A 24,895-nucleotide genomic window follows, 5' to 3' on the forward strand; every position below is an offset into this window, starting at 1 on the left:
CAAACAGAAATGCCTGGAAATTCAAATCTTCTCATATAAATTACATATTTTTTCCAAAAATACCAGGCTTTATTTTTTGAAATTTAGGATAAAACTTATATCTCATTATGTGATATGTTTGCATTGACTATGTAAAATAGAATTCTAAATTACTTAACTAATATTCTGAAATACAAATTTTCTGAAAACCAGATTATTTTCTTATCTTAAAAGGTAAAAGTTGATCTTTGGTATGGGGTATTGACAGTGTTCATTTATATCACTTAGAATATTCATATATTAGTGCATAACTATTATATATTAATAAGTATAATAATCAACACATGTGTATGCACCATAGTAGAATTTTAAAGTCCAAATTCCCTTATTTAAGAAACATTTGGTCTTAGGAGTTTCTTACTATTATATGTGGACCAGAATCAGCTAAACTGTGTAATATTCATTCCATTTTATTTGCAAGTGTAATTATGGCTTTAGGGCTTCTGGTAAATTATCTTGTATGTGGAGGTCATAATGAGGGCTAGGTTAATGACAGCCTATTTTGAGAAGAAATTATCTACATTTACAAATGTATAATGAGTGTAGGTATTAACCCTTCTTTTTAGTGGAGACTGAGAAATTGAAAAATGAAAGAGTTCACCTAATGTCATACCTCTGACTCACAGTTCGGGACCATCTGTGGCAATCATATTGTTTTGTTTGTATCCGCCGTCTCTATTACCCATAGTTCTCAGCTCTGACCATAGATTCTTAATCTCAGAAATGAATGTACACTGAGATAAGGGCTTCAGAAAACATCAGCATTTTATCAGTAGCTTCCGTTTGTGTATAATGTGGTCACATGGCAAAGCCCAATGAAGATATGTAGTTCATAAAATGTGACCCCATTGTTGGTATTCACATTGAGTACAATGAGTTTCATATCTGATTGTTGTGTTTAGTGTAAATCAATGCTAGATGTTTGGGGGATGCAATTATTTGTAGAAAAATCATTGCATTGTTAATTATTGGATTAATACCAGTAATTTTGGCTTTTTATATCTGTGTTATTTATATGGAAAGATATCTATACAGAAAAGTCTTCAACAATTGGGAATACTGTTAACTTAAAAGCAATATGAAATGCCTCAGAAGTTCAAATACATGTTAAATACAAGTCACAGGGAAGATCATTATAATCATCTGGATTTGAGAATTGAATCTGTTCTTATTACAAAGTCCCCTTTATTTTTCAAGTAGATTTCCTTTAAATAAAATAATTAAACTATAATATATCACATTTGAGCCTACCAATGATTCATGCATCATTTAAGCTGAGGTCCCATAACAAATTGAAGCCTCTCACCCATAATATAGCTCACATATATATTTCTGTCCATATGGCTTATTATAACATTCTGTATTAATGAATACTCATTGTCTTAAGTGTTATAAATATAACTAAACATTATGCTATCTTTTATGTTTCAAATGTAACTAAGAAGAATCAAGATAATTGCTTTTCTTGGTTTTACCTTTTTGCAGTGTTAGGAATTGACAACAGCCTTATACATGCTAGTCAAGCACTATACCACAGAGGTTCACCCCCAAGACCCTAAGTTAAATCATTTAAAACAGGCTTTTAATCTCACATGCAAATCCATTTCAAAGTTTTCATTAGTCCATTCAGGCTGCCATAACAAAATAGAATAAACTGGATAGGATGTAATAAACAATTTATTTCTGACAGTTCTGTAGAGTGGAAAATACAAAGATCAAGGCAGCAGCCGGCTTGGAGTCCGGTGAGAGCTCACTTCCTGATTCCTGGAGGAGCTGCTTGTCATCATGTCTTCACATGTTGGAAATGGCAAAGAGATTCTTCATGTCTCTTCCAAGGGCACTAATCTCTTTCATAAGGCTCTGCCTCTGTACCTCATCACTTCCCCAAAGGCCTCATCTCCTAATGCCATTAATCTGGGGTTTACCATTTCAACATATAAATTTTAAGGGCAAACAAACAATCAGGTCATACCTATCATTACACGGAAAAAGAGTATGCCACATAAAAATTTATTTTTATTTTTCAGATAGCTAAGAAAGATAGCATTTATCTAAAATTTATCATTGGTTTTCCACTCCAATGATAAATATTTGAGGAAATGAATATGACAGTTGACCTGATTCAATCATTATACACTTTATATATCTAACAAACTATCATGTTGTACCCCCCCATACATATGATTATTGTGTTAAGTTTAAAAATGTATAAAAACAAACAAAATGTTATGTTTCCCAATTTCATTTATTTTTGAGAAATATATCATTTGTTTAAAATAGATTTTCAATTTGTTTTGTGAGGTTTCTATGATTATTTAATGCCCTCAGATTGTAAATACTTTCCGGAACACATGGAAAATGAAAGAAAGGATACTATGCTTAAGTTAAAACGTATTTGTACAAATATGAAATATGTTACATTTTGTATGTGTATTGTTTGTTTTAAACGTTTTAGTGTTGAGACTCTTACATAACACATTTCATAAGAGCAGAATAATTCCCTGGAAATTTTTTTTTTTCCCTTTTGGTACCAGGGATTGAATTCAAGGGTACTTTATCACTGATCCACATCCCTAGTCCTTTTTTTGTATTTTTTTAAGGACAGGTCTCTCTGAGTTGCTTAGGGCCTCACTAAGTTTCTAATGTTGGCTTTGAACTTGTGATCCTTCTGCCTCAGCCTCCCTAGGCACTGGGAATAAGGGCATACACCACTGGACCTTGCTTGGAGATTGATTTTAAAACCACAGTTTTGCTATTTCCAAGTGTTAATGAATTTAGAAGATATTAATTAAAGAGATGCTTTAGCAATTTTTTATAATGTGAATATTGCAAAGTATGTGTTTTCTCAATGGAAAAAAAATGGTTGGATTGTTGGAAGAGATGATGTTAACAAAACTCAATTTGCTTGACAGTAGGTCCATGTTGACCAAACCCATTTTGCACATCACTGAGTCTAAGCAAGAGATAAAGAAATAGAACATGTTCCCTTTATCAGCTTATTCTAAGAATTGGCTGAGTACAGCAAGACCCTTTTCCAATCAGACACTGCTGATTCATCCTTCTTTGCCCAGCTTCCCCTTATAAGTTTCTGCTAATCTTTTTTAGTTCTCATTAACTCATAAAATAAGCTTTGTATCTACTTGGTTTGGAAACACATATAAGTTTCTGAGATCAGGATATTCTCCCTATTCCTGTAGTCTTCTGACTAAATAATTTCACTGTCTAATCCTAAACTTACATTATTTGACATCAAACTGTGACTTGGGGTAATATGCAGAAAGCTGTACAGTAAAGCCAATTTCCACTGATGTGACCTCTGCTGCTTTTGTTAGTCTCTTACCCAAAACGTACCCTTCCATCAGGCTTTGAAAGCTGGGGAAGGTAAGGAATCATTCAGGTTCCTTTCCAGATTAGCACATAGAGCAATGATATATTAGAATGAAAATCCATGGAAAAATCTGCCAAAGTTGTGATGTCTTTCCATTGTTGACTCTCACATAATGGACAGAAAGGCAAACATGTCCTCTCTATCCCCCTACTGATCAACATAACAAAAAACGTTGAAGAGGGACAGAGCAGCTTACACAACAATAGTGTATATCATGCCTGAGTTTATTAATTTGCCAGGCCAGAGAGATTCATAGCACCTTGGAGACTGTTCAATATTCACTGACCAGACTGGGTGTGGATGTAAGCCAAAACAAAAAGTTATTTTAATATATTATTGACTTTTAAAGACAGTTTTGATTGATTAGTGAATGAAATTTTTTAAATCTCTCTTTTGACTACATACATTTTTACTATGACATTATTTGGGTAGGTACTAACCTGGGGTCCACTTCACAACTTCTAAAATATTTTAAGGCTCAAGTGGATGGATAGACATGTAAAATTAAGCAGAGATCAATGATGTGTTTCTGAGACACTAATGTCTAGTAGGTGAAATATGTAAATCCACCAAATTTGTTTTATTAAATAGTTGAAAACGGGAATTATTGAAGTGTTATATTCACAGAGCTCCTGGATACCAGAATCATATATTGATGACTTTCCCAACTCCCATTCATCTTACATGTAAACATCATTAGGAGAAAAGAAGCCTAAAAGAAACCTAAAACACTAGGATTAAGTTCTTATATTTTCCCCAGCTATTTTAAATACAAGCTCTCATCTGTATTCATTTTCCAAAACTACTACAACACAGAACCACAAACTGAGTGATCAAACAACAGTAATTTATTATCTCAAGTTTCCAGAGGTGAGAAATCCTAAATCAAGATGTCAGTAATGTTGGTTCTTTCTGATGACTATGAGATATAGGAGAAGAACAATTAGAAAACAAGATCTCATAACCCAGAAAACTTCACACAAGGTAGCAGAGAAAGAGAAAAAATTTTGCTTTTGAATAAGTCTTAAACCAGGAAGTTTTGCTCTCATAGGCAATCTGCTATGAGATTGAAAAGGCAGAAAGAAATCTCACCCATTTATACAGCCAAGCATATTCAACCAAAGTGATTTCGAGTTCTCAAGAAAAACCATGACTAGTCCAGAATAAAAGGACTTGATGTCTCTAGATGTCACACATTGTTTTCCCTGATTCACCTAGTAACTGGTATCCCTACCTGTGTTAGTTAACTAGTTTTGTCCTGAGATAAAGCAACCCTTATTGCTATGAAAGGAGGTAGATGTGCAAATTGTAGCATGATGCTTACAGAAGTTAGGTTTGTCCCTTCCACAGAAATGGAGGAGTCAGAGCTGCTATCTCTGAGTTATCAATCATCAATCTCTGAATGCTATATCATTCAGTGAGATGACTCCCAAGTCCTTAAGAAAGGAATTCCAGGACTATAGGGATGACAAAAATCTTATATGGTTTCTAAAAGATTCACATACAGTTGAACAGACAAAGAAATAACATTTACTTTCTGTTTACTAAAATAAATGCTCTGTGAAAAAGAAGTACAGAAAAAAAACTTTATTTCCTTATTTTCAATAGGGAGAATCGAGTCTCTTATATTAATACATGTCTCCTTGCAGACAGAAGAATCTGCTCTCTCCCTGTCTTGTAGAAGATTATGTTTTCTCTGTGTCTTGACAAAGATTCTGGCCTTAACAAAACCCCGGAGAAGCTAGCTCCTCTATGCTCTTCCTAGGACTCAAGCTTGGACTGTAAAGACTTATACACTAGCACAGTTTAACTAAGAGCTTAAAGTCAAATCCATAAGACAATCCTTGCTCCCTTTAAATTGCCTGCTTCAGAAAACTCAAGGCTGCCAAAACAATTTAGAGAGCCTTTCTGCAAAGACTGGTGAAGGCAGGGCCCCTATCTCTAAAGATCTGCCAGAGGATAAAATTCTAAATTTGATAATTGCCAGTTATCAGACACAGCCAGCCCAATCACATTTGCACTGATGAATGCTTTGTAATGTTTCACTTCTCTTACTTCACTGAGACGCTTCTTTGTACTACCTCAATGTCTTAAAATTTAAAAAAAAAAATCAAGCTCAGTACAAGTTTACGTTGAAATCAATTCACTCTGAACACTTGCCTATTGCCATGTTATTACTAATTGAAATCTGTCCTTTCCACTTAGTGGTTTATTTTTAATGTTTATCTTTGTCTCTTCACATTTTTTTTTTCTCTATGTGTGTTTCAGTGCCCCCTTTTCATAAGGACACCAGTCGCATTGGATTAGCACCTGCCTAACCTCATTTCCTCATATTAACCTCAATGCCTCTATAAAAACCTTGTCTTCAAATCCTGAAAGTCAAGATAACAGTGTATAGTTTTATTCTTTCTTTTGGAAGGGGTGGCGGAATTCAGCTCATATCAAATTTAACACTACCATTATCAGGGTTAAGAAACTGAGGATATTATCATTATCTAATAAAGAGAAGACACCACGTGCTTGCACAGAAGTCGAAGTCCCATCCAAGGAGAAAACAGCTGCACTTAGAGAGCTGATTTAGCCACAGGAAGTGCTGGAGGAGACGCCCAGTGAGGCCTGTGGACTCACACTGTGATGTGCGGAGGACTTAGTGCTCTCCACTCTTTTGATGCTGAAAGATGGAAAGCAAAGGGGAAGTTCTTGAACCATTAATTCATGGTCATTTTATCAACCATGAAAAAATGACTCAATTACAAATGAAAGTTTACATTTTCCACCTAAAGGCTGCAAAGATTTACAGTTCCTTCAGGGGATTGCCTTAATATGGCAGGTAAACACTTAAATGTTAAGCAACACTTAAATGTTAAGCAATTCCCTCATTACAGGGGCCTATGAAAGAGACTATGCTCCATCAAGTAACCAAGGGTTAGGGACCCATGTACTTGAAACCCCATAAAAAAATAATAATGATGATGATTTTTATTCATTAGGGGAATATATATCTCATTCTTGTGTGATAAAGTAGTAAAAGAAAATTCATCTACTCTTTATCAACCATGTACGAAGAGTCCAGCATATTGAAAAAGCCTGCAGCTGTATTTGTACAAAAACTTTAAGAAATTTGTTGTCTTATCCCAGTTTTTGGTGGTAATAGGATACCAGAATGAAATATTCTAAATCCCTAGAAGTACAATTCTTTCAACTGATATTTGAGCCAAATCATCATTCAAAGAACTTTTGAATGTGTGTGTGTGTGTGTGTGTTTTAACAAAATACATGAGAATGAGATCGGAAGACAGCCAAGACTTTTTTTTTTTTTTTTTTTTTTTGCAGTCAACTGAGTGATTCTATCAAGAAAAAACATTTACTTGATGCAAATTGCCACATTGATTTCCTTCTTGTGAAAGCTGGGGTTTTGATTAGCCAGTGTCTTTATGTTAGGCCAGAATCATAAGTAGGGCTATTCCCATCCAAGACCATGGGGAAATGTGAAAATCAGAGTTCAACTAAGGCTATAAAGGTTGGAAAGTCAAAGTATACAAGCCACAGCAAGCAGAAAAAAATGATGAATTGGGGCTGAGATGTAGCTCAGTGGCGGTCGGTACTCATCCAGTGTGTGGAAGGGCCTGGGTTTGATCTCTAAAACCACAAACAATAATATATGAAATATTTAAGTCACTAGGAGAAACAAAAGGATATTTAAGTACTAAATGCAAGTCCTGAAATATGAAAATTAAAGAAATAAGAGGAGAATCTAATAGATAAATAGCAATACAGGGGGAAAAAAGAAAGGAAGGAAGGAAAAAAAAAACATCAGCAACAACAACAAAAAATATGCAAAATAATACCTGGAGGAAGCTGCTTTAATCAATTCTCAATTGGAAGAAAATTATATAGGTAAATACTATTTATGTTTTTATTTCTTTAAAAAATAAAAGCTAATATTTTCCAGCTATTATGTTGTGCATGGTGAATTACTAAATTTAAGAAATATTGAAATAAAATATCCTATTCTATTTAGATAAGACTAAATACATTAAAATTATATACTAACATTATCATTAAAAATACTTTTAGGCTGGTGATGCAGTTCAGTGATCCAGAGCTTGCCTAGCATCCATGAGATCCTGGTTTTGATATCCAGCATTACAACAATAAATAATAACAACAACAATAATTTTGAATTAACTAACGAGGCAGTCTCACGTAATTAAGACAAAAAAATAGTGTTCACAATATTAACTCACTGCAACATACAGTTTGAATGATATTGTATCAAAGGTGAACATATATTAAAGGAAAGTAATAATCAGATTGTTTTCTATTACCTACCAAAGGTATAAAACAGCACTATAGTGTGAAAAACACAAATTTAGAAAAGAAATATTAATAAACAAAAGATGACAAAGTTCACTACTTTGGTTATTATATCAAAATTGACCAAAGGAACTCAAATATCTGCCTACATGGAACTTAAAAAGTGTGTTTAATGTAATTCTACCTAATTCCTGTCTTTCAGGTGTATGATCTAGAAATGAAGAAAACACCAAAGAATTTATATAAAGAATCACTGCCTATTCAAAAGAGCAAGTTAGATCTTCATTAATATAACTGAATAAGTATCTATGATTCTTTATTAACTGGAAAATATTTTTTTGACATATGCTTAAATCATGTAACTTGTAAACATGCAATTATATATCTTCATGCCTGTAAATGTATACATACATACATGCATCTGCATGTAAATGTCTACATACATACATGCATCTATACATAGAAATATACTGTAATATGTCTGATTTACAATAGAGAATATAATTTCTAAATTGATCATATATATATATATATATATATATATATATATATATATAAAGCTAAAACAGTCTGATTTCAAATAGAAAGGTTTTGATTTTTTTGGCCTTCACTTTTCCTGCAGAGAAAGTTTTAAATGGTCTCTAAGGAAAGATAATGATGCAGTATCCCTGAGTGACTATCACATATTGAGCGAACACAAGATTATAGTTTTTAAATGATAATGAGTTAGAATTACATTTTGTCACAGTAATGAGTTTACACTATTTCAGGCTTTGTCCTTGCTTCAATCTTTGTTTTGAAAAAGAATTGTAAGACAGTTAACAACTGATATTGTCAGAGCAAATAAAAGTAATATAGACATCTTTTCTAGTGATTATGACAGAATATGTACCATGGAAACAATCTCTCAGCAACAAAATCATCCAAATTGGGAAATAATCCCCAGGTCTATTTATCCTTTTTACTTACACTTTTGTGATTTTCTTTAAGCTATTTTAATTTACCCATTATGAAAACTTCAAGGATAAAAATATAGACTCCATAAATACTGTATTCTATATGAATAAGAAAATCAGACCACAAAATCATGGCTTTGAATGTTCCCTTAGAAATAATAAAGGGTAGCACATTCATTCTGTTAAAAGGAAAGCAAGATACAGGAAGCCTCTCTATATTGCCCAGGGCCATGTAGCTGGTGATTGGCAGAGCCTCCAGGGAAATACAATTCTCCCTACTCCACATCAGGGCTAGCTTACTTAAGCTGTAACAAATATGGAATATAAATTGAAGGAATTATTCACATTATTAACAATGAAGTATACTCTTGCACAAATTTCATTTATTTCTAAAACATTATTCTGGAAAATTCTTCCCTTATAAAGTCTCTCTCCCAAAGTAATGTCTTTAATTCATATTGATTATAGGCAAACATAATTTAAAATTCTAAAATGCATTAAATGTGGTTTAACAATATACATTATTTTCCTTATAAAATAAAACATAATTGCATATAAGAAATTTCTCATCTTGTCAATGATGAATAGTTTTAGCTTCAAATTATATCATAATTTTAAATAAGAATTTATGAATAATCATTAGACAGAAAATATTTCCTCTGGAATTTCAGATATATTTTATTTCATATAAACTCATTTTAGCTTTTTTAAATAGCATGCATTTTTTTTTATATAGCAGCTACTATCTGTTCAAAGAAAAATAATTCTGGAATGCTCCTTTAGCTTGTGCAATTCTGAAAAATTGGTCCCAGAATTGCTTCTGGTACCATGTGTCTAAAAATTAAATAAATAAAAGAAAAATGAATAATTAAATTAGAACAATTATTCTGTTAGTTCAAGGTGGCTCTATGTGAAATTATAATACGTTTTCTATATATTTCTGGCCAGTTATTACTTCAATCAATATTTGACATAGATATTCCGTGTGCCATGTTCTGAATGAAGAATATGGTATTTTTGTAATCAGAAGCTTCACACAAGGTTCTTAACTGAACCACCTGGAGTTTCATCTAATTAGGTATGCAGTGATCAAATAATCATAAAACATACTAATATATGTAAAATATCATAATTGTGGTAAATCCTTTCAAGTTGTCACTCTGAAAATAAGCAAGAGAATGAGTTAGCCATTTGAGATCTATCAAAGAAATAATCTTTCTATCCATTCATCTATTGAAGGGCATTTAGGTTGGTTCCACAGTTAGCTATTGTGAATTGTGCTGCTATAAACATTAATGTGGCTGTGTCCCTGTAGTATGCTGTTTTTAAGTCCTTTGGGTATAGACTCAGGAGAGGGATAGCTGGGTCAAATGGTGGTTCCATTCCCAATTTTTCAAGAAATCTCCATACTGCTTTTCAATAGATAAATGGATGAAAAAATGTGGCATATATACACAATGGAATATTATCTAGCAGTAAAAGAGAATGAAGTCATGGCATTTGCAGGTAAATGGATGGAGTTAGAGAAGATAATGCTAAGTGAAGTTAGCCAGTCCCCCAAAACAAATGCCAAATGTTTTTTTTTTTCTGATATAAGGAGGCTGATTCATAGTGGGATAGGGAGAGAGAGAGCATGGGAGGAATAGATGAACTCTAGATAGGGCAGAGGGGTTGGAGGAGAAGGGAGGGGGGATGGGGTCATAAATGATGGTGGAATGTGATGATCATTATTATCCAAATAACATATATGAAGACACGAATTGGTGTGAATATACTTTGTATACAACCAGAGATATGAAAAAACTGTGTGTAATACAAATTGTAATGCATTCTGTAGTCATATATAAATAATACAAATACTAAGAAAAGAAAGAATTTTTCATTAAAATGTGACTTTTAAGTTAAAATTGGAAGAAACAGTAAATCCAATAAAACGAAAGCCTACGAGGAGGCAGAGTGAACACTTTTGAAGAGAAACATTTCACATTTTCAGACAAAGAACAGAATGGCTGGTAGACAGAACAGACAGGAAGAATGAGAAGTGTATTGTGAGGCAAAGCCAGAAAGGCCTATGAAAGCCAGATTTATGATTTGCTAAAGTGTTTAAGGACAACAAAGATGCATCAATTTATTCTTTTAATTTTTAAGTATATGCAGTTACATGAATAAGAATTGAATTTTGTAAAAGTATTTATGAATGCATCATAAATATAATGGTTTAAAGAAGCCAAAGGATCTGCAGGCTAATTAAAGTGCTATGGCTGCACAACAGGAGTCCTGCGACTGCACCTTGTAGGAAAGAAGATAGGCTTTGTTATTGTTGTTGTTGTTGTTGTTTTATTTGTTTGTTTTGGTTTTTTTTGGGGGGGGAACAGGGGTTAGAACTGAGGCTTTGTGCATGAGAGACAGAAAGTATTTTTCATGTGGAAAAAGTAGATGGAATTTCAATACTATTTAGGAGCAAAATAATTATTTAACAGGAAGTGATGATGGGTTTGAGAATGAAGACTACAAGAATTGTAATGATATGATTCTGACTTTTGTAACTGAGTAGAATTAGTTATCATTTTACTAAGACAGGAAATTTCATAAAAGTACTGCTTTTGAAGATGGAAGGAGTATGACTTTAGTTTAATCTTATCGAGTCTAATTTTCCATTGATCTATCAAGTGAATGATTCAAGTGGTCTTGTGAGTTATCAGTTTACATCTTGGAGTAGTTTATGGTAGTTGCATATGTGGCTAGAAGACATTAAAAAAATAAGTAATTTTAGTTGACAACATAGAACTGTTACTAAAATTGTGTCTACAAGCCAATGTAAGGCAATCATATATTAAAATCTAAAATGATTTTCTTGCAAATTAGTAAAGGCTTTACTTTGAAATTATTACTGATTTTTTATTTATAATTTAGAGGCATATTGAAATTTGCTGTAATAATTAAATTAAAATTGAGAAAAAACAAATAGTGGTATCTGAATGGAGTATTTCTATACACGTACAGATTCAAATATATGTCAAAAATAGCCCACCACACAGAAAAGAACATTTTACTCATTTTCATGACAATTGAAGATTTAGATTTTGGAAGCATCAAAATGAATTTTAATTGTTGAAGATACCATTGCTTATATAGTAGATTTTTAGATTGTGTAAAGAATACAGTTTGGGGTATTATTATTCTGTAGGAACTAGCTTCTATATGAAGCAGATGATGAGTTTCAAATGGTATCTCTGAAATAAGACTTCATCATTGTATAAAGTGTTAATTGTAACTTTGAGGAAACATATAATAGAATAAATAATCTTGTAAAATAAGCACCAGGCATACCGCAAACCTTTAAGATGGAAGTCCTTAACTTTGAAGCACTTATGATCCATTAGAGTGAAATATTATATATTTAAAGTGCTGCAGAGTGTTATGGGAAGAGCACAGCATTCAGGGTCAAGTAGAATCCCATAGGAAAGTATGGTCCATTCTACTTGGAAGTGAAGGTTAGAGTTTTAAAAGGGTGGAAAACAAAGTGTTCTTTCTTCAGATATAATTAAGTACAGCTGATTGATGACATGCAATCTCTTAAAGACCTGTGTCATATCTTCGCTTTTCCCTGAAGCCATTTAAAACTTCTTTTACTGAATTGTTCCAAGATAACTTTAGATCTTCTTCTTCACTAAAAATATGCTATCAAGGAGAAGAACATTTCATAGGCATTCACCACCAAATCTACAATGTTAACCTGACTCTACATTGCTGTCACAACCAGTACACTGGTTTCCTTTCTAAGAGGACAATAACTATCTATGCTTTTTAACTATTTACTTCTTGACCATAACTTCACAAACAGTCCCTTATTTGTACTTTACCTACAATAAATTCCTTTCTATTATATTATTTTCATCAACAGATACCTTTGCTTCTATATCTTACAACTTCAAAAAATCTTAAATTCTGAATCCTTTCCAATTAATATAAACTTCATTGATTTCTCATGTAGAGGGAATTTTTTGAATTAAGATTATGAAATAATTGAGTTTTTTTCTCCCTCTCTCCTTTGAGCTCATTAAGTAGTAATTCAGTTCCCATGACTCTTTTGAGATATGTTCTCCTCAAGATAGCTAATAGAGCCTGGAAAATAATCTCTGTGAGCAGACTGAAGTTCTAATTTTCCTCAAAAAATCAGCAGCACTCGACACAATTGACCATTATCTTGTGCATTTGATTCAGACTATTGACTTAAAACAACAACAACAACAACAACAACTATATATTGATGAGCTGAAAAGTGGTATTTCCAGGCCAAATCTTATTCCTTAACTCCGGAGAAGTACCTCCTCAGTTACTTTCACTTGAATGTGGAAGAGACTACTTCAAATGTTATGTATATGAAGTGAAACTCTTTCTAATTTTCCTATTGAAAACTCTTTACTTTTGTGGTACTCAATCCTGATATTAAATCTGTGGAATCATCCTTGAATCTTCTTCACCATGCCTGCTATCCTATTTGTCAACAATAGTATTGTTTGTCCTACTGAAATTTATCTTTTTTCTGACCACTTCTCACCAACTCCACTGTAGTCATCTATGTCTATTTCTCTAACTAATTTATTGGAAATATATCAAATTATATTGCCCAAGTGTGTTTAAAATTGCAAATATCGAACTATGGCTTCAGAATACAGTTAGTATTTATTCAGGTCTTGACCTGTTCAGATTGTTACAGCAAAATACAATAGATTATTTTTAAAAAATTATTTACCATAGCACTGGAGGTTGGGAAGTACAAAATCAAGATTGAAAACCTTCTTCTGTACTTGCAGATGGCCATATGGTTGCTGTGCCTAGGAAGACAGAGAGAATAAAAGAGAGAATGAAAAAGAAAATTCTCTCTTGTCTTACAAGGACACTTATCCTGTGATTAGGAATCCACCTTTAAGACCTAGTTACCTCTCCAAGGTCCTACCTGAAAATACTAGATTAGGCTTCAACATATGAATTTTTGGAGGAAACAAGCATTCAGCTTATAACACTTTGTATAGGGAAAAATAATGACATGGATAAGTACTGCTTATTTCCAGACAAATAAGTATTGTCTCTTCATATTCTTTTATAAAATCTTGGAATTTATTTTCATCCAATGGTAATTCTGTGTATCTACAATGTGCTCAGCAACACATTCAGTAATTGTTATGCAAAATGAATGAAGAAGACAAGTTATCATTGACCAAGTAGAACAGCTATCATGAAATTGCTAGTGAGAAAATGAATGCTGTAATTGGAGAATATACTTTTAAATATATTTAGCAGACAGACTTGCACTCTGCATGCTCTTTACTCTAGACTTTACAGATACAATTATTAGATAAATACTTGCTTAATGCACTGGTAAAGCAAGGGCATCAGATAAAAAGCATCAATTTGTTAAATACTTTGGTTCCTAAAAAAGCCTCCAAAAACTTTTAAATGTGACTCTGTTGTCTTGCTTCTTCAAGTGGTAGGGTACAAATCTCAATAGTGTAGGGTATTATTCATAGCTTCATAGGATTGGAATCCCATTGCCTCAATACAGGCAGTGGTAGAGGCTTTTATTTAATGCTATGGCAACATTCACCTAAAATCTGAGAAAAGCACTATTGAATGCTTATGGGTAAGGCCATCTGTCCATGCAGATCTAAGGTTATTTTGTTACATTTACATCTATACATGGTGGGCAATGAAAAATTAAAAGCAAAATTAATCTTTTACCAATTCCCACCTACCTCTTCTCTATTGACTCCTTTGATCCTGCCCAGTAGCTATGAGTGAGATAACCAGGAGTTCCATAGCCAGGGGAGTAATTTTGTTTCCTTTGTGTTGGAATATTAGTATTTTGTCAAATACTATTTCTGATAATTTGATTATTTATTCCTGGGAAAATTATATAATGTTCCTACTGTGCCAAAAAAAGGAATAAATAACATGACCCCAAAAGTTGACACAATGAGTGTCTTTTTTGCATTAATATTAGCTTTACAAGAAGTAAGAGAGGCATAAGTGTCAGAAATACAATCCTCAAAGAGGAAACTGATAAAGGGCAGAGATAGGGTGGGGGAGAGCAAAAGATACAGAGAGCTTACAAAGTTTCTGAGTACAGCAAATGTTTAACAGAATAATTCATTTTTGTACATTGGATCTTTCAGAGACCAGCACTGCAGATGGAGCTATTTTGAAGCTCACAGAAAGTGGCAGAAATCAATAAAGGAAGGGAAGAATACTTTGAATGAAGATGGAACAGAAAGAAGAAAGAGATTTCTAAAAAGCCAACTCTAAATATACAGTGTTATAAGCTTCCCAATGAATATCTTGACACAAAATAATGCTCACTTCTAGTCTTTTACCGTGAGTGGCTATTTACATGTATATATATATATATATATATATATATATATATATATATATATGAATTAGTAATTATAGATATTAATTTAACCACACTAATTCTTTGCAACTACATCCTCTGTTGGGGAAATCACTACTGTTTTGGTTGCCTTAAACTGGAGACACCTCAGTGTAATTGAGTTAAACAGAGGAAATTATCTTCTTTGCTATCATTATCCATTCATCCATAGTTGTCATGAAATAAACACTTTCTGATAAATATCAAGTTAGTGCTGAATTTAGACATTTTATTTTTGCCCTGGGGTTGTTTATTAGATAGATGAAGATATTTCCTTTTCTGTTTGTTTTGTAAAACCAAATTATTATTTGTAAGTAGTTATTTATATGCACTTATTATGCTGTCAAAATTTACTGTAAACTTTTTCCAAATGTTTGGAACTCAATAAGTTTTACATTGTTAGTTTGTATATCACACAGTTCTAAGAACTCAAAAGAAGAAAAAGAAGAAATTCAAATGATATAATCATGAAAAATATTAGACATTCAGACAATCACCTTTTTTTGAGTTAATTTCCTTAGATATTATTAGGTAAAATAACTGCTAGGTTTATGGAAAATGCTTAGATTTGTTAGAAATTGGGAAGAGCAAGTAAAATGACCTATCCAGAGCTTCTGCATGCTTTAGGGGAAAATTGTTCTTTCAGTTGGACTTGATGAAATCCTTTGTTTTCTTAGAAGAGTATTAGGAATCTCTACTTCAATAAATAGGCATAAAATTTTGTGAACTTCAAGGGCTCCTAACTTCTGTACCCACTGTCTTCAACTCTGTATGTAATGGGCCAGTCATTTTACCATGGATTATGACAAACACACAACATGAGAAAAGAGTGAATTTATTCCAATCAGATCAAGGCAAAATATGACTATGGCTTTTGGTGATCAGAGTGAGAATATTTATCTCCTAGCTGGTGGAAAATAAGTTTGCCCTTGCCATAACCTCCATTTTCCTTCCTCCCAATATGGTCTCACAGAAGAACTAAAAATGAGTTAGTTTTCAATCATCCACATAAACATTCAGCTTGATGGTTTTAAAACTTGAGATAATTGCAATTGATGTTTATATGTGTAGAGAGAAAACAATCTGGATGGACATGATCAATCTTTTTATTTTGAAAGTGTTAGAATAATGCTAGCACTTGAGAAATGTATTATAAATATTAGCCTCTGCTATGAGGCTTAGATATAATGTTAAATTCAATGTTTTTTTTAAGTTGATATAATCGTAAAAAGGTATAGTGTTAAATGTTTTAATGAATTACTGGATTAAACAAGGGAGGTCAGTTCATAGCACCAAAATCCAGAATTTATAATACGCTTACATAGTGTGAGAATGTTTATTGAATATGCAGGCAATGCTTTTTAAATTTGACCACTAAATCTTTTATTCATAGCACATCGTGCAAGATGGATATTCCATGAAATGTACTTTGGGAAATTCCAGTCAGCTATTTTGAGGCTGCATTTTCTTAATCTTTCTTGTTTCTAACACTCCTCAGTTAATAGTAGATAACACAAGTCATTAAACATAAACTTACTCAAGTTTCCATCCAAAATTCAGTGAAATTACCTGAATTTGTATTGATTTCTTTTATTCTGTCTTACCTAAAAACAATAAAGCACTCCAAATTATGATGAATTGCAAAGATTCTTATTTCCTCATGATTCTCTTTCGTCTCAGTTATTTCATATCTTTAATGTCTTGAATTTTGATAATTTTTCCTCATTGTCATTTAAATACACACTTTCTTTATAAAATGTTAAAGTTGAAGTTCTTCCAGAAGATACACTAACAAGATTCCTGCTTGTCCTCAAATATCAGGCTAGTCCCATATACAAATAGTCAAAATGATTGCCAAGAACCTCTGTCATGTGGCTAGGATCTCTGTAGGAGACCCCTGAATAAAATCAAATAAATAACAAAATCCAAAAAGTGATTTTATAGCATGGATTTTTTAATGCATCTTTTCCAGAAATATTTGGAGTGCTAAATGCTCCCATTGACAATGCCCCTTAAAAAATGAAAGGGGTAGAAGATTCTCTGTAGAGAGAAGGACTTCAATGGGACTGTGGAAGATTATGAGAGGTATCACAAATCTCTGAAACAAGTAGTCAGAGATTTGTGAGAGACTTGTTATTATTCTGGCTTCTAGTTTGCCTAAATATTTTCTCTGTTCCTGTAACCTCTACCTAGTAGTAGTTTCTGACTCCCCTGACTTGTAGCCACAGACTTGCATTTAAGCTATTGTAGTGTGGCAGGTAGTTAAGTATAATATTTTCAAGCCTGACCAAACATCCCCACACAATTCTCTCTTTTTCTTTTTACCTCTTTATTTCTTCTCTCTAAGCCAGATTCAGCGAGTGATGTAACTGTGAAATAAAAGAGCTCATTTGTGTAATTCAGTCGCTATGTGGAATATGACCTTCAGGATAACTACTTTGAAACCTTGAATGAGCACAAAATAATAGATTTCACTTATGCTGAATCACACCTTTGAAAACTTAAGGTTGTTTCTTCTTTATGTATTAATGAGGGGTAATTTCTGCCTATCATATTTGGAGAGCATTAGAGTTATAGGGATGAGATTCCTTGGAAGATCTGTGGTAATGGAAGATCCTGCTATATCCTGGAAATAAATCCTTAGTCAAGAAATTTTCAGTTATATGGACGCATTTGTTTACATGAATCAGATGTGAACCAAAGAAAAGAAAGAGCTGAGCTTTTTTATATTTTCATTTTAATGGTAAGTGTCTATTTTATTCTCTTCACTTTCATCTTTTTTTTTCCTTTTAACTTGGAACGGTCTGGAATATTATTATCCACCAAGTATGGAAAGGAATAACTAAGAGTTTGATGGACTAAACTCCATAGCAAAGTAATAAGCCACAGGAGAATTTAGCCTGGGTTGTAGGGCTAGAAATATTAAAATGAGTTCAGAGCTTTAATAATTACAAAGAAATGAACATTCCAAAACCTGTATGTGAAGAGAGGTCACGTTTTTGATTTTTGTTAACTTTAGGCAATTTTTTTAACTGTGTACCTACCTTTGTGTGTCAGAGAAGCTCATCTGTTTTCATATAAAAGACTGAGGGAGGTGGTGTGTGGGCTCTGTAATATTTCTTGACCCATCTACTCTAGAAATTTAATATATTATGTATGTTTCCTCCATTCCTGAACTAGAAGCAATGGATGGGGTAACCTCATTTCAGAGGCTGAACTCATGAAACTCATCCTAGCAATGGTTAAAATCAAGCATATGGTCACACCAATTGCTAGGGGACTGAGAAATAATTTTTATCATGTGTGGCCTTTTGCTAAGCTAAGACTGCCTATTGTTTTTGATCCTACATATATTGCTAACCTCAACCTTTTGGAGGAAAGGCAAGCCAACAACAGTAATGCTAGACTTTCAAGGCCTAGAATCTCATTTCACATAATGATGAAAATTTATATAAATAGTTCACAAAATAATTATGATTAAAAATAACTCTGTTATTATAAAAATGTGCAACCAAGAACTAACTATAGAAGCAGTAACCATAACTAAGGTGAGCCCTTTAGCTGACCTGGAAAATTTGCTAAATGATTTTAATCTGGATCAAAATTAGAATTTAATAAATATCATGTCATTTTCATGACTGCATTATATATTATGAGAGAAAAAAGTTCTAAGAAAAATTCAGTAGAGAAATTGGCCCATGACTAACTAAACAATGTAGACTGGGAAATAATAGAATTACTAGGATACTAGAATGTGACCAAAACTGAAAATTGTTTCCATTCTATATTTGGAGGATGGGCTAATAAGGTAATCTAGATTAAGATTTTTCCTCCATATACATTATTTATTTGGTATTGATAATTACACGTTTTCTAATTAAATACTTTTCTGAATTTTTGATAATCAGTTGAGGGGGTCATAATAAAGCTAGATGCAACAGAAAGATTCAACAATAATTTTGTACCTTAAAAAGATAGAGAAATATTTCTCTTTCGTGTTCTTGTCCAAGGTCATTTATACAATTGGCTAAAAGCTCTTCTCCATAGAAAGATAACTCTGTTCTGCATGTCCTCCATCTTCCAATGCTGGTTAATATTTGAGGCCAGTTTATTTTCCAATCATAATCTAGTATATTTAATTTATTCAGTAACTATTTTTATCTTTAGATTCCATAATTTAATTTTTAAGAAATGGATTTTGGAGTTAAAACAGGGAGTTTTAACAACAACAAAAGGAAACAAGCAGTTTAGAAGCTAAAATAGCCTTCTGACAAAACACAATTGGTATATAATATAGTGAGTACATATGCAAGTATAGAGACAGTGTACCTGGTGGAAATATTCAGCTTTGTTATTTAATTTCTGGGAAAAGTGAAGCAAGTTATTTAATCTGCTTGTGCTTATTCATTCATCTCAAAAATGGAAGTACAAAATAAATATTTAAAAAAATGGAAGTACAATCATACCAACGTCCTTAGTAAGATGGACTTAAGGAGCATAGAATAGCAGTAAAGCCGCAGGCTTCAACAAGTAGTATTGAATATCACTCACTATATTTTATGAGAACCTTGGGAGGAGTTAAGGAATGGGCTAAGGTACATTATCACTTTTTCTTTTTTTGTCACCATTGTTTCATTTCTACCCAAAGTACCTGCATTTATCAGGTGCTGAAGGGTTTGTTGAATTAATAAACCTTAGAGAATTCTATCAAGTTGTTTTTATTGTTTACTTACTTGTTAATGCAAACAGTCTAATAGTAGAGTATGGTTGGATGTAATTAATACAGTAAAATTTTTGTTACTTAACATATCAGGATGGATCTGACTGAATTTGAATGCTGGATCTGTCATACCCTAAGGTTTATTTTACTTCTCTGAGATTCATGTAACTGATCAATATGATTAATGATACCTTACAAAATTTTTTGTCAGATCAAGTAAGATGATACACACTTGAAGTGCTTAATAGAATGATGATAAATTGGGTTTGGGGTAATAATTTATTACTGCCCTTATTATTATTTACCATTTGGAGAATGATTAAAAATTTAGGGATGTTCTATTCTGCAATTAAACTAACATTAGGTAGGCCTACACGATTCCCTTGTTGACTTGTCTTTCATTAACTTTTCAAATGCTTGTTTCCTCAGTAGATATGTTTCATAGGATTTTATATTCCATCTGTTCTCACTAGTATATGCCTGCAATGAATGCCGGCTGGTGATACATCCTAGTGATTTAGACAGTGTTCTTTGGATGTAAAATGTAGTAAAATACTTTCTCTGTGATCATTTCTCGTGTCTTCCTTCCTTGTAGCATATATCATTTAACAGGGATGCTATTCAGTAACTTCTCAGAGGCATAGTCTCCATCACATATTCTTCATTTTAATGAGTTATGTTTTTGTCATTGTATCTCATAATAAAATAGTTCTTTTTTTTAGAGAGAGAGAAAGAGAATTAAATATGTATATATATATATATATATATATATATATATATAGTTTTAAAATATTTATATATATAGCTTATATATAGTTTTTGTATATAAATATATATATAATTAAGTATATACATAAATATACTTTTTATATATAAATATATATAATTAAGTATATATATGTATACATATATATATATATATATATATATATATATATATATACTTTTTCAGTGGACACAACATCTTTATTTTATTTTTATGTGGTGCTGAGGATCAAACCCAGCGCCCCGCACATGCCAGGTGAGCGTGCTACTGCTTGAGCCACGTCCCCAGCACCTAGAATAGTTTTTTCAGGCATTTGTTCATTGATTCTATACTCATGGTTGCTAACAAAGGTCTTCACAAATTCTTTATGTGTATTGTCCTTTTGTTAATTCTCTCACTAACAAAGGACAAGCAAGTAAACTTTGGTTCTATTTTCATTACTGAATACATTTTTCTCATGGACACAATTTGTTTGGAGAGATAACTGTCTGTTATTGAATGGTCTTTCTTCAGCCTCATTTTGAACACCCTCTAGCTTTTATAAGGTCAGGTATATCTTAGTCTCCTATAGTCTTTTAAAACATGGAATGATCATTCCAAGTGTCTATCATTCACATAACCAACCAATACTGATTAACCAATTCAAGGATATTGACATGTGCTATGAGCTCAAAATGATTGAAAAAAATAGGCTTTGGTTTCTATTCTCCTGGAGTTAACACACTAGTTGTAGAGATGACTGAATCTGAATAAAATGATTATATGTGGCTGAAGCATTTAGAATATATATTAGAATGCTCTTAAGTATTAAATTTTGGAAAAGGGGAAGGCAGAGGTGTACATTTCATCCAGAATATTCATTGAATTGACTTTTGAAGTTTGCAAATGTCCATTACTTCATTGTCAGTCACTGAATTTAAGAAGACAGTTCATAACCAAGAAATAGAAATTATTTATGTTAAAGATATAGGCTCACTTTTCTCATAGTTTTTACTGAAATAATGCCCAAATATAAAAAGTAAAATACCCCACTAAATCATGAGAAGCTCACATTTCATGAGGATTTATTAAATTTTAGATTTTAGGAATGCAAAAATCTTTACATTTCTCTAGTTTATTAACATTTAGAAGTTATTGCCACATATGCTCAGGCCTAATACTCCCAAAATGACCTTTTCCTTCAAAGTAGTATTTATTTTTGGTCTGAAGAATAATTTTAAAAACACTGTTTAACCTTCAGAATGTTTTATACATGCAGATTATTTTCTTAAATATGCTTCCTTACTCAGAATGTCATTACAATTAACAGAGAAATTTGAAATTCCATCTCCAAAATGTAGAATTAGGAGCAAATTTTTTAAAATCTTATAACAATTTAAATCACAAGAATTTATGTAAATTGTTTATTTTGGTAATATTGTAATTAAAAAAAAATTGGAATCATTTCTCTTAAGATTATGGTTTGCTTTATGACCCATGACATTTTTGAAACTTTATGGAGCAAATCATAGTCCTGTAATATCATACACAGTCTGTTTTCCTATCTACCTTAAGTTATTAGGATGCTTACTAGATTGAGTTTTTTTTGGAAATAGTTGACACATACAGTCATTCACTTTGTTTAGATCCCCCTCGGGAGAGAGAACCAACATCTTTAGGTCAAGTGAGTAATTGGCTGGCTGAACAGCTTCTGGGCATGTATTAAACAAGTTTTAGTATAAAGCATTACTTTGGTGTTAGCTTCCAGGTTTTAGGGGAGATCCTTATGGACTATCCAGCGTGTAGGATGAACATGAACATCTCCTCTCTTCTGAATGAACATATGTCTAAAGATTGCTCCTGGCTGAGTCTGCTCAATATTTGTGAGATATTATAGGTAGATAACTTATCTATTTTTTTTTTCAGTTCCTTTTGAAAAACTGCTTTAATTTGTGCCAATGAATTTCAGTGGTATTGGGTTTTACAGATCTTTCAAGTTTATTTCAGTTGTAATCATTTTAAAGAATATTTTTTAAAAAATAATACAGTGAAGTGATCAAGCCACATATTACACAGCTAACATATCATTTCTTTGAATCCTCAATGTTTCTATGAGCTATGTGCTCAGATAATCTCTATGTTGCTCTTTCTTCAACTGTGGAATATAGATAATAAGAATATCAATCACAGACTAATAAAGAAAAGTTAATGAATACATGAATGTTTTAGTCAGCTATTTTTTTCTTCTGTGACCAAAAGACCTGACAAGAACAATTAGAGGAGAAAAAGTTTATTTGGGGACTCACTGTTTCAGAGATCTCAGTTATAGAGATCCAGCTCGATTACTTGGAGTTTAAGGTGAGGCAGCGCATCATGGCAGAAAAATGTGGCCCAGATATGCAGGTCAAAACTTGACCACCAGGAAGCTCTGTTTAACAAGGACAAAGTATAAACCCCAAAGACACTCCCCCAAAGACCTCCTCCAGTCACACCCACCTGTGTACAGTTACTATCCAATTAATATCTAGAGGGCATTAAGGCATTGATTAACTTAAAACATTCATAACCCAATCATTTCACTACTAAATCCCTTTGCATTGACTCACACATGAACTTTTGGAGGACACCTCACATTTGAACCATAATAGAAGACAAAAATTATTTAGTGCAATGCCTGATACATAAGATCAGTCAGCAATCAATAAGTTTATTGAGCTGACACTCTGGCTTCATGATAGACAATTCTTCTGGCTCTTTTGACTTTGGTGTTCCCTATCAATGTCCACGTTTCTCTGATCTGCTTCACATTCATCACCATCATGTTGTAGGATGCTAAAAACTGTAGACTGCACCCCAGATTTCCTTCTGTTTTAGTTTCCCATGGTGTTTAGCCAATAGAAAATAACATATGTAGCTAAGAAGGCAAAAGGAAGGAAAGGTCAAGTACTCTTTCTCTTCTTGGCATGGGTGTAGAGTTAGACAAATCTCCCATACTGGGAAACTTATTCCACCTGTGTTCCTGGCACACTGCTTCTCTCATTCTTCCATATTATGAACGGAAAGTCTCGCTCTCATTGGCTATTGGGTGTTTCACTCTCCCTTGTTGATTCCCTTAACTTTGTCCATTCTTATACATAATCAATTTCAGTTAAACACATTCAACATACCGAGCATTCCATCTTTCTTTATAATGAGTTAAATATAACAAAATACGTCATTAAACACTCACTTGAGTGTGACCGCTAAATGACCACTGAAAAATTTCAACTCTGCATTCATGAAGCACTACCTTTCATTTATTTGTATGTCCTAAGATTGTTGAGAAATAGAGGGATAGTCATGAAATGCCAGAAATAAGTGTATCTTCTTATTCATGAATGATGGATGATTTGACTCCCTTCCTCAATATGCAGTGGAGGAAATGGGTCTTCCACAACCAGTTTCTATATAACAACCCACTTCAATGCTTAGTGGAATAAAACAAAACTATTTCACTGGGCTCACCATTTCATTTCTTAGCAATAGTGGGTAACTGTTAATGTTTAGATGTGTTGTCCTCTAAAAGCTCATGTGTGAGATAATCCAAGAAGTTTTAATCCAATTAACCCCAATCAATGATTTAATCCCCTGGTAGGGATTAACTGAGTGATAACTGAAGTGGTAGGGTGTGCCTGGAGGAGGTGGGATTTGGGGGCATGGCTTTGGGTTGTGTATTTGTATCTGGCAAGAGGACACCTCTCTCTCTCTGCTTCCTGATCATCATGTGAGCTGTTTCCCTCTGACACATTCTTCTGCCATCATTTCCTATCTCACCTTGAGCCTTGAGGAATGGAGGCAGCTTTCTGTGGACTAAGACCTCTGAAATCCTTTATCACAGCAGCAAAAAAAAACTGACTAAAACAGTGACTCTTTTCATATTGACCTAACTAATGTGATCACAGTTCTTGAGTTTTAGGTTGAATAACTCAAAGTTCTATTCACAGTAATATGATTTATTATGCTGCAGGATGCTTATCAGACCTGTTCATGTGGTAGAGGACTAATTCTTAAGGCAATAGAAATAACTGCAAGTCCTTTTGAGCTATGGAGTCAGAATTTGTGCAAATCATTTCTTCCATAATCAGCTAAATTAAAGACAGCCAGCCTAGATTCAAGGTATGGATGGGAGGAGTTACAGAGAAAATTCCATAAATTCACTGTATCCATATAAAAAGCTATATTGTTCAGTAGCAACCAGATTTTATTTGAATGGTCATAACAGCTTTTTAAAACATTTTATTAGTTATTTTTTTAACTA

General features: G+C 32.8%; 1 protein-coding gene across 1 annotated transcript in view; it reads right to left on the bottom strand.

Annotated features, from left to right (window-relative positions):
• Window positions 1-13,456: 13,456 nt before the first annotated feature.
• The window catches only part of Cdh9 (cadherin 9), a 167,908-nt gene continuing 156,469 nt past the window's right edge, over window positions 13,457-24,895 (bottom strand). The window contains exon 12 of the mRNA XM_078016931.1: window positions 13,457-13,538. Coding sequence (XP_077873057.1) covers window positions 13,486-13,538 — 53 coding nt within the window. The 3' untranslated portion in view covers window positions 13,457-13,485. The remainder of the gene's footprint in view (window positions 13,539-24,895) is intronic.

Source organism: Ictidomys tridecemlineatus, chromosome 1, assembly GCF_052094955.1.
Source record: "Ictidomys tridecemlineatus isolate mIctTri1 chromosome 1, mIctTri1.hap1, whole genome shotgun sequence".
Classification (NCBI taxonomy): domain Eukaryota; kingdom Metazoa; phylum Chordata; class Mammalia; order Rodentia; family Sciuridae; genus Ictidomys; species Ictidomys tridecemlineatus.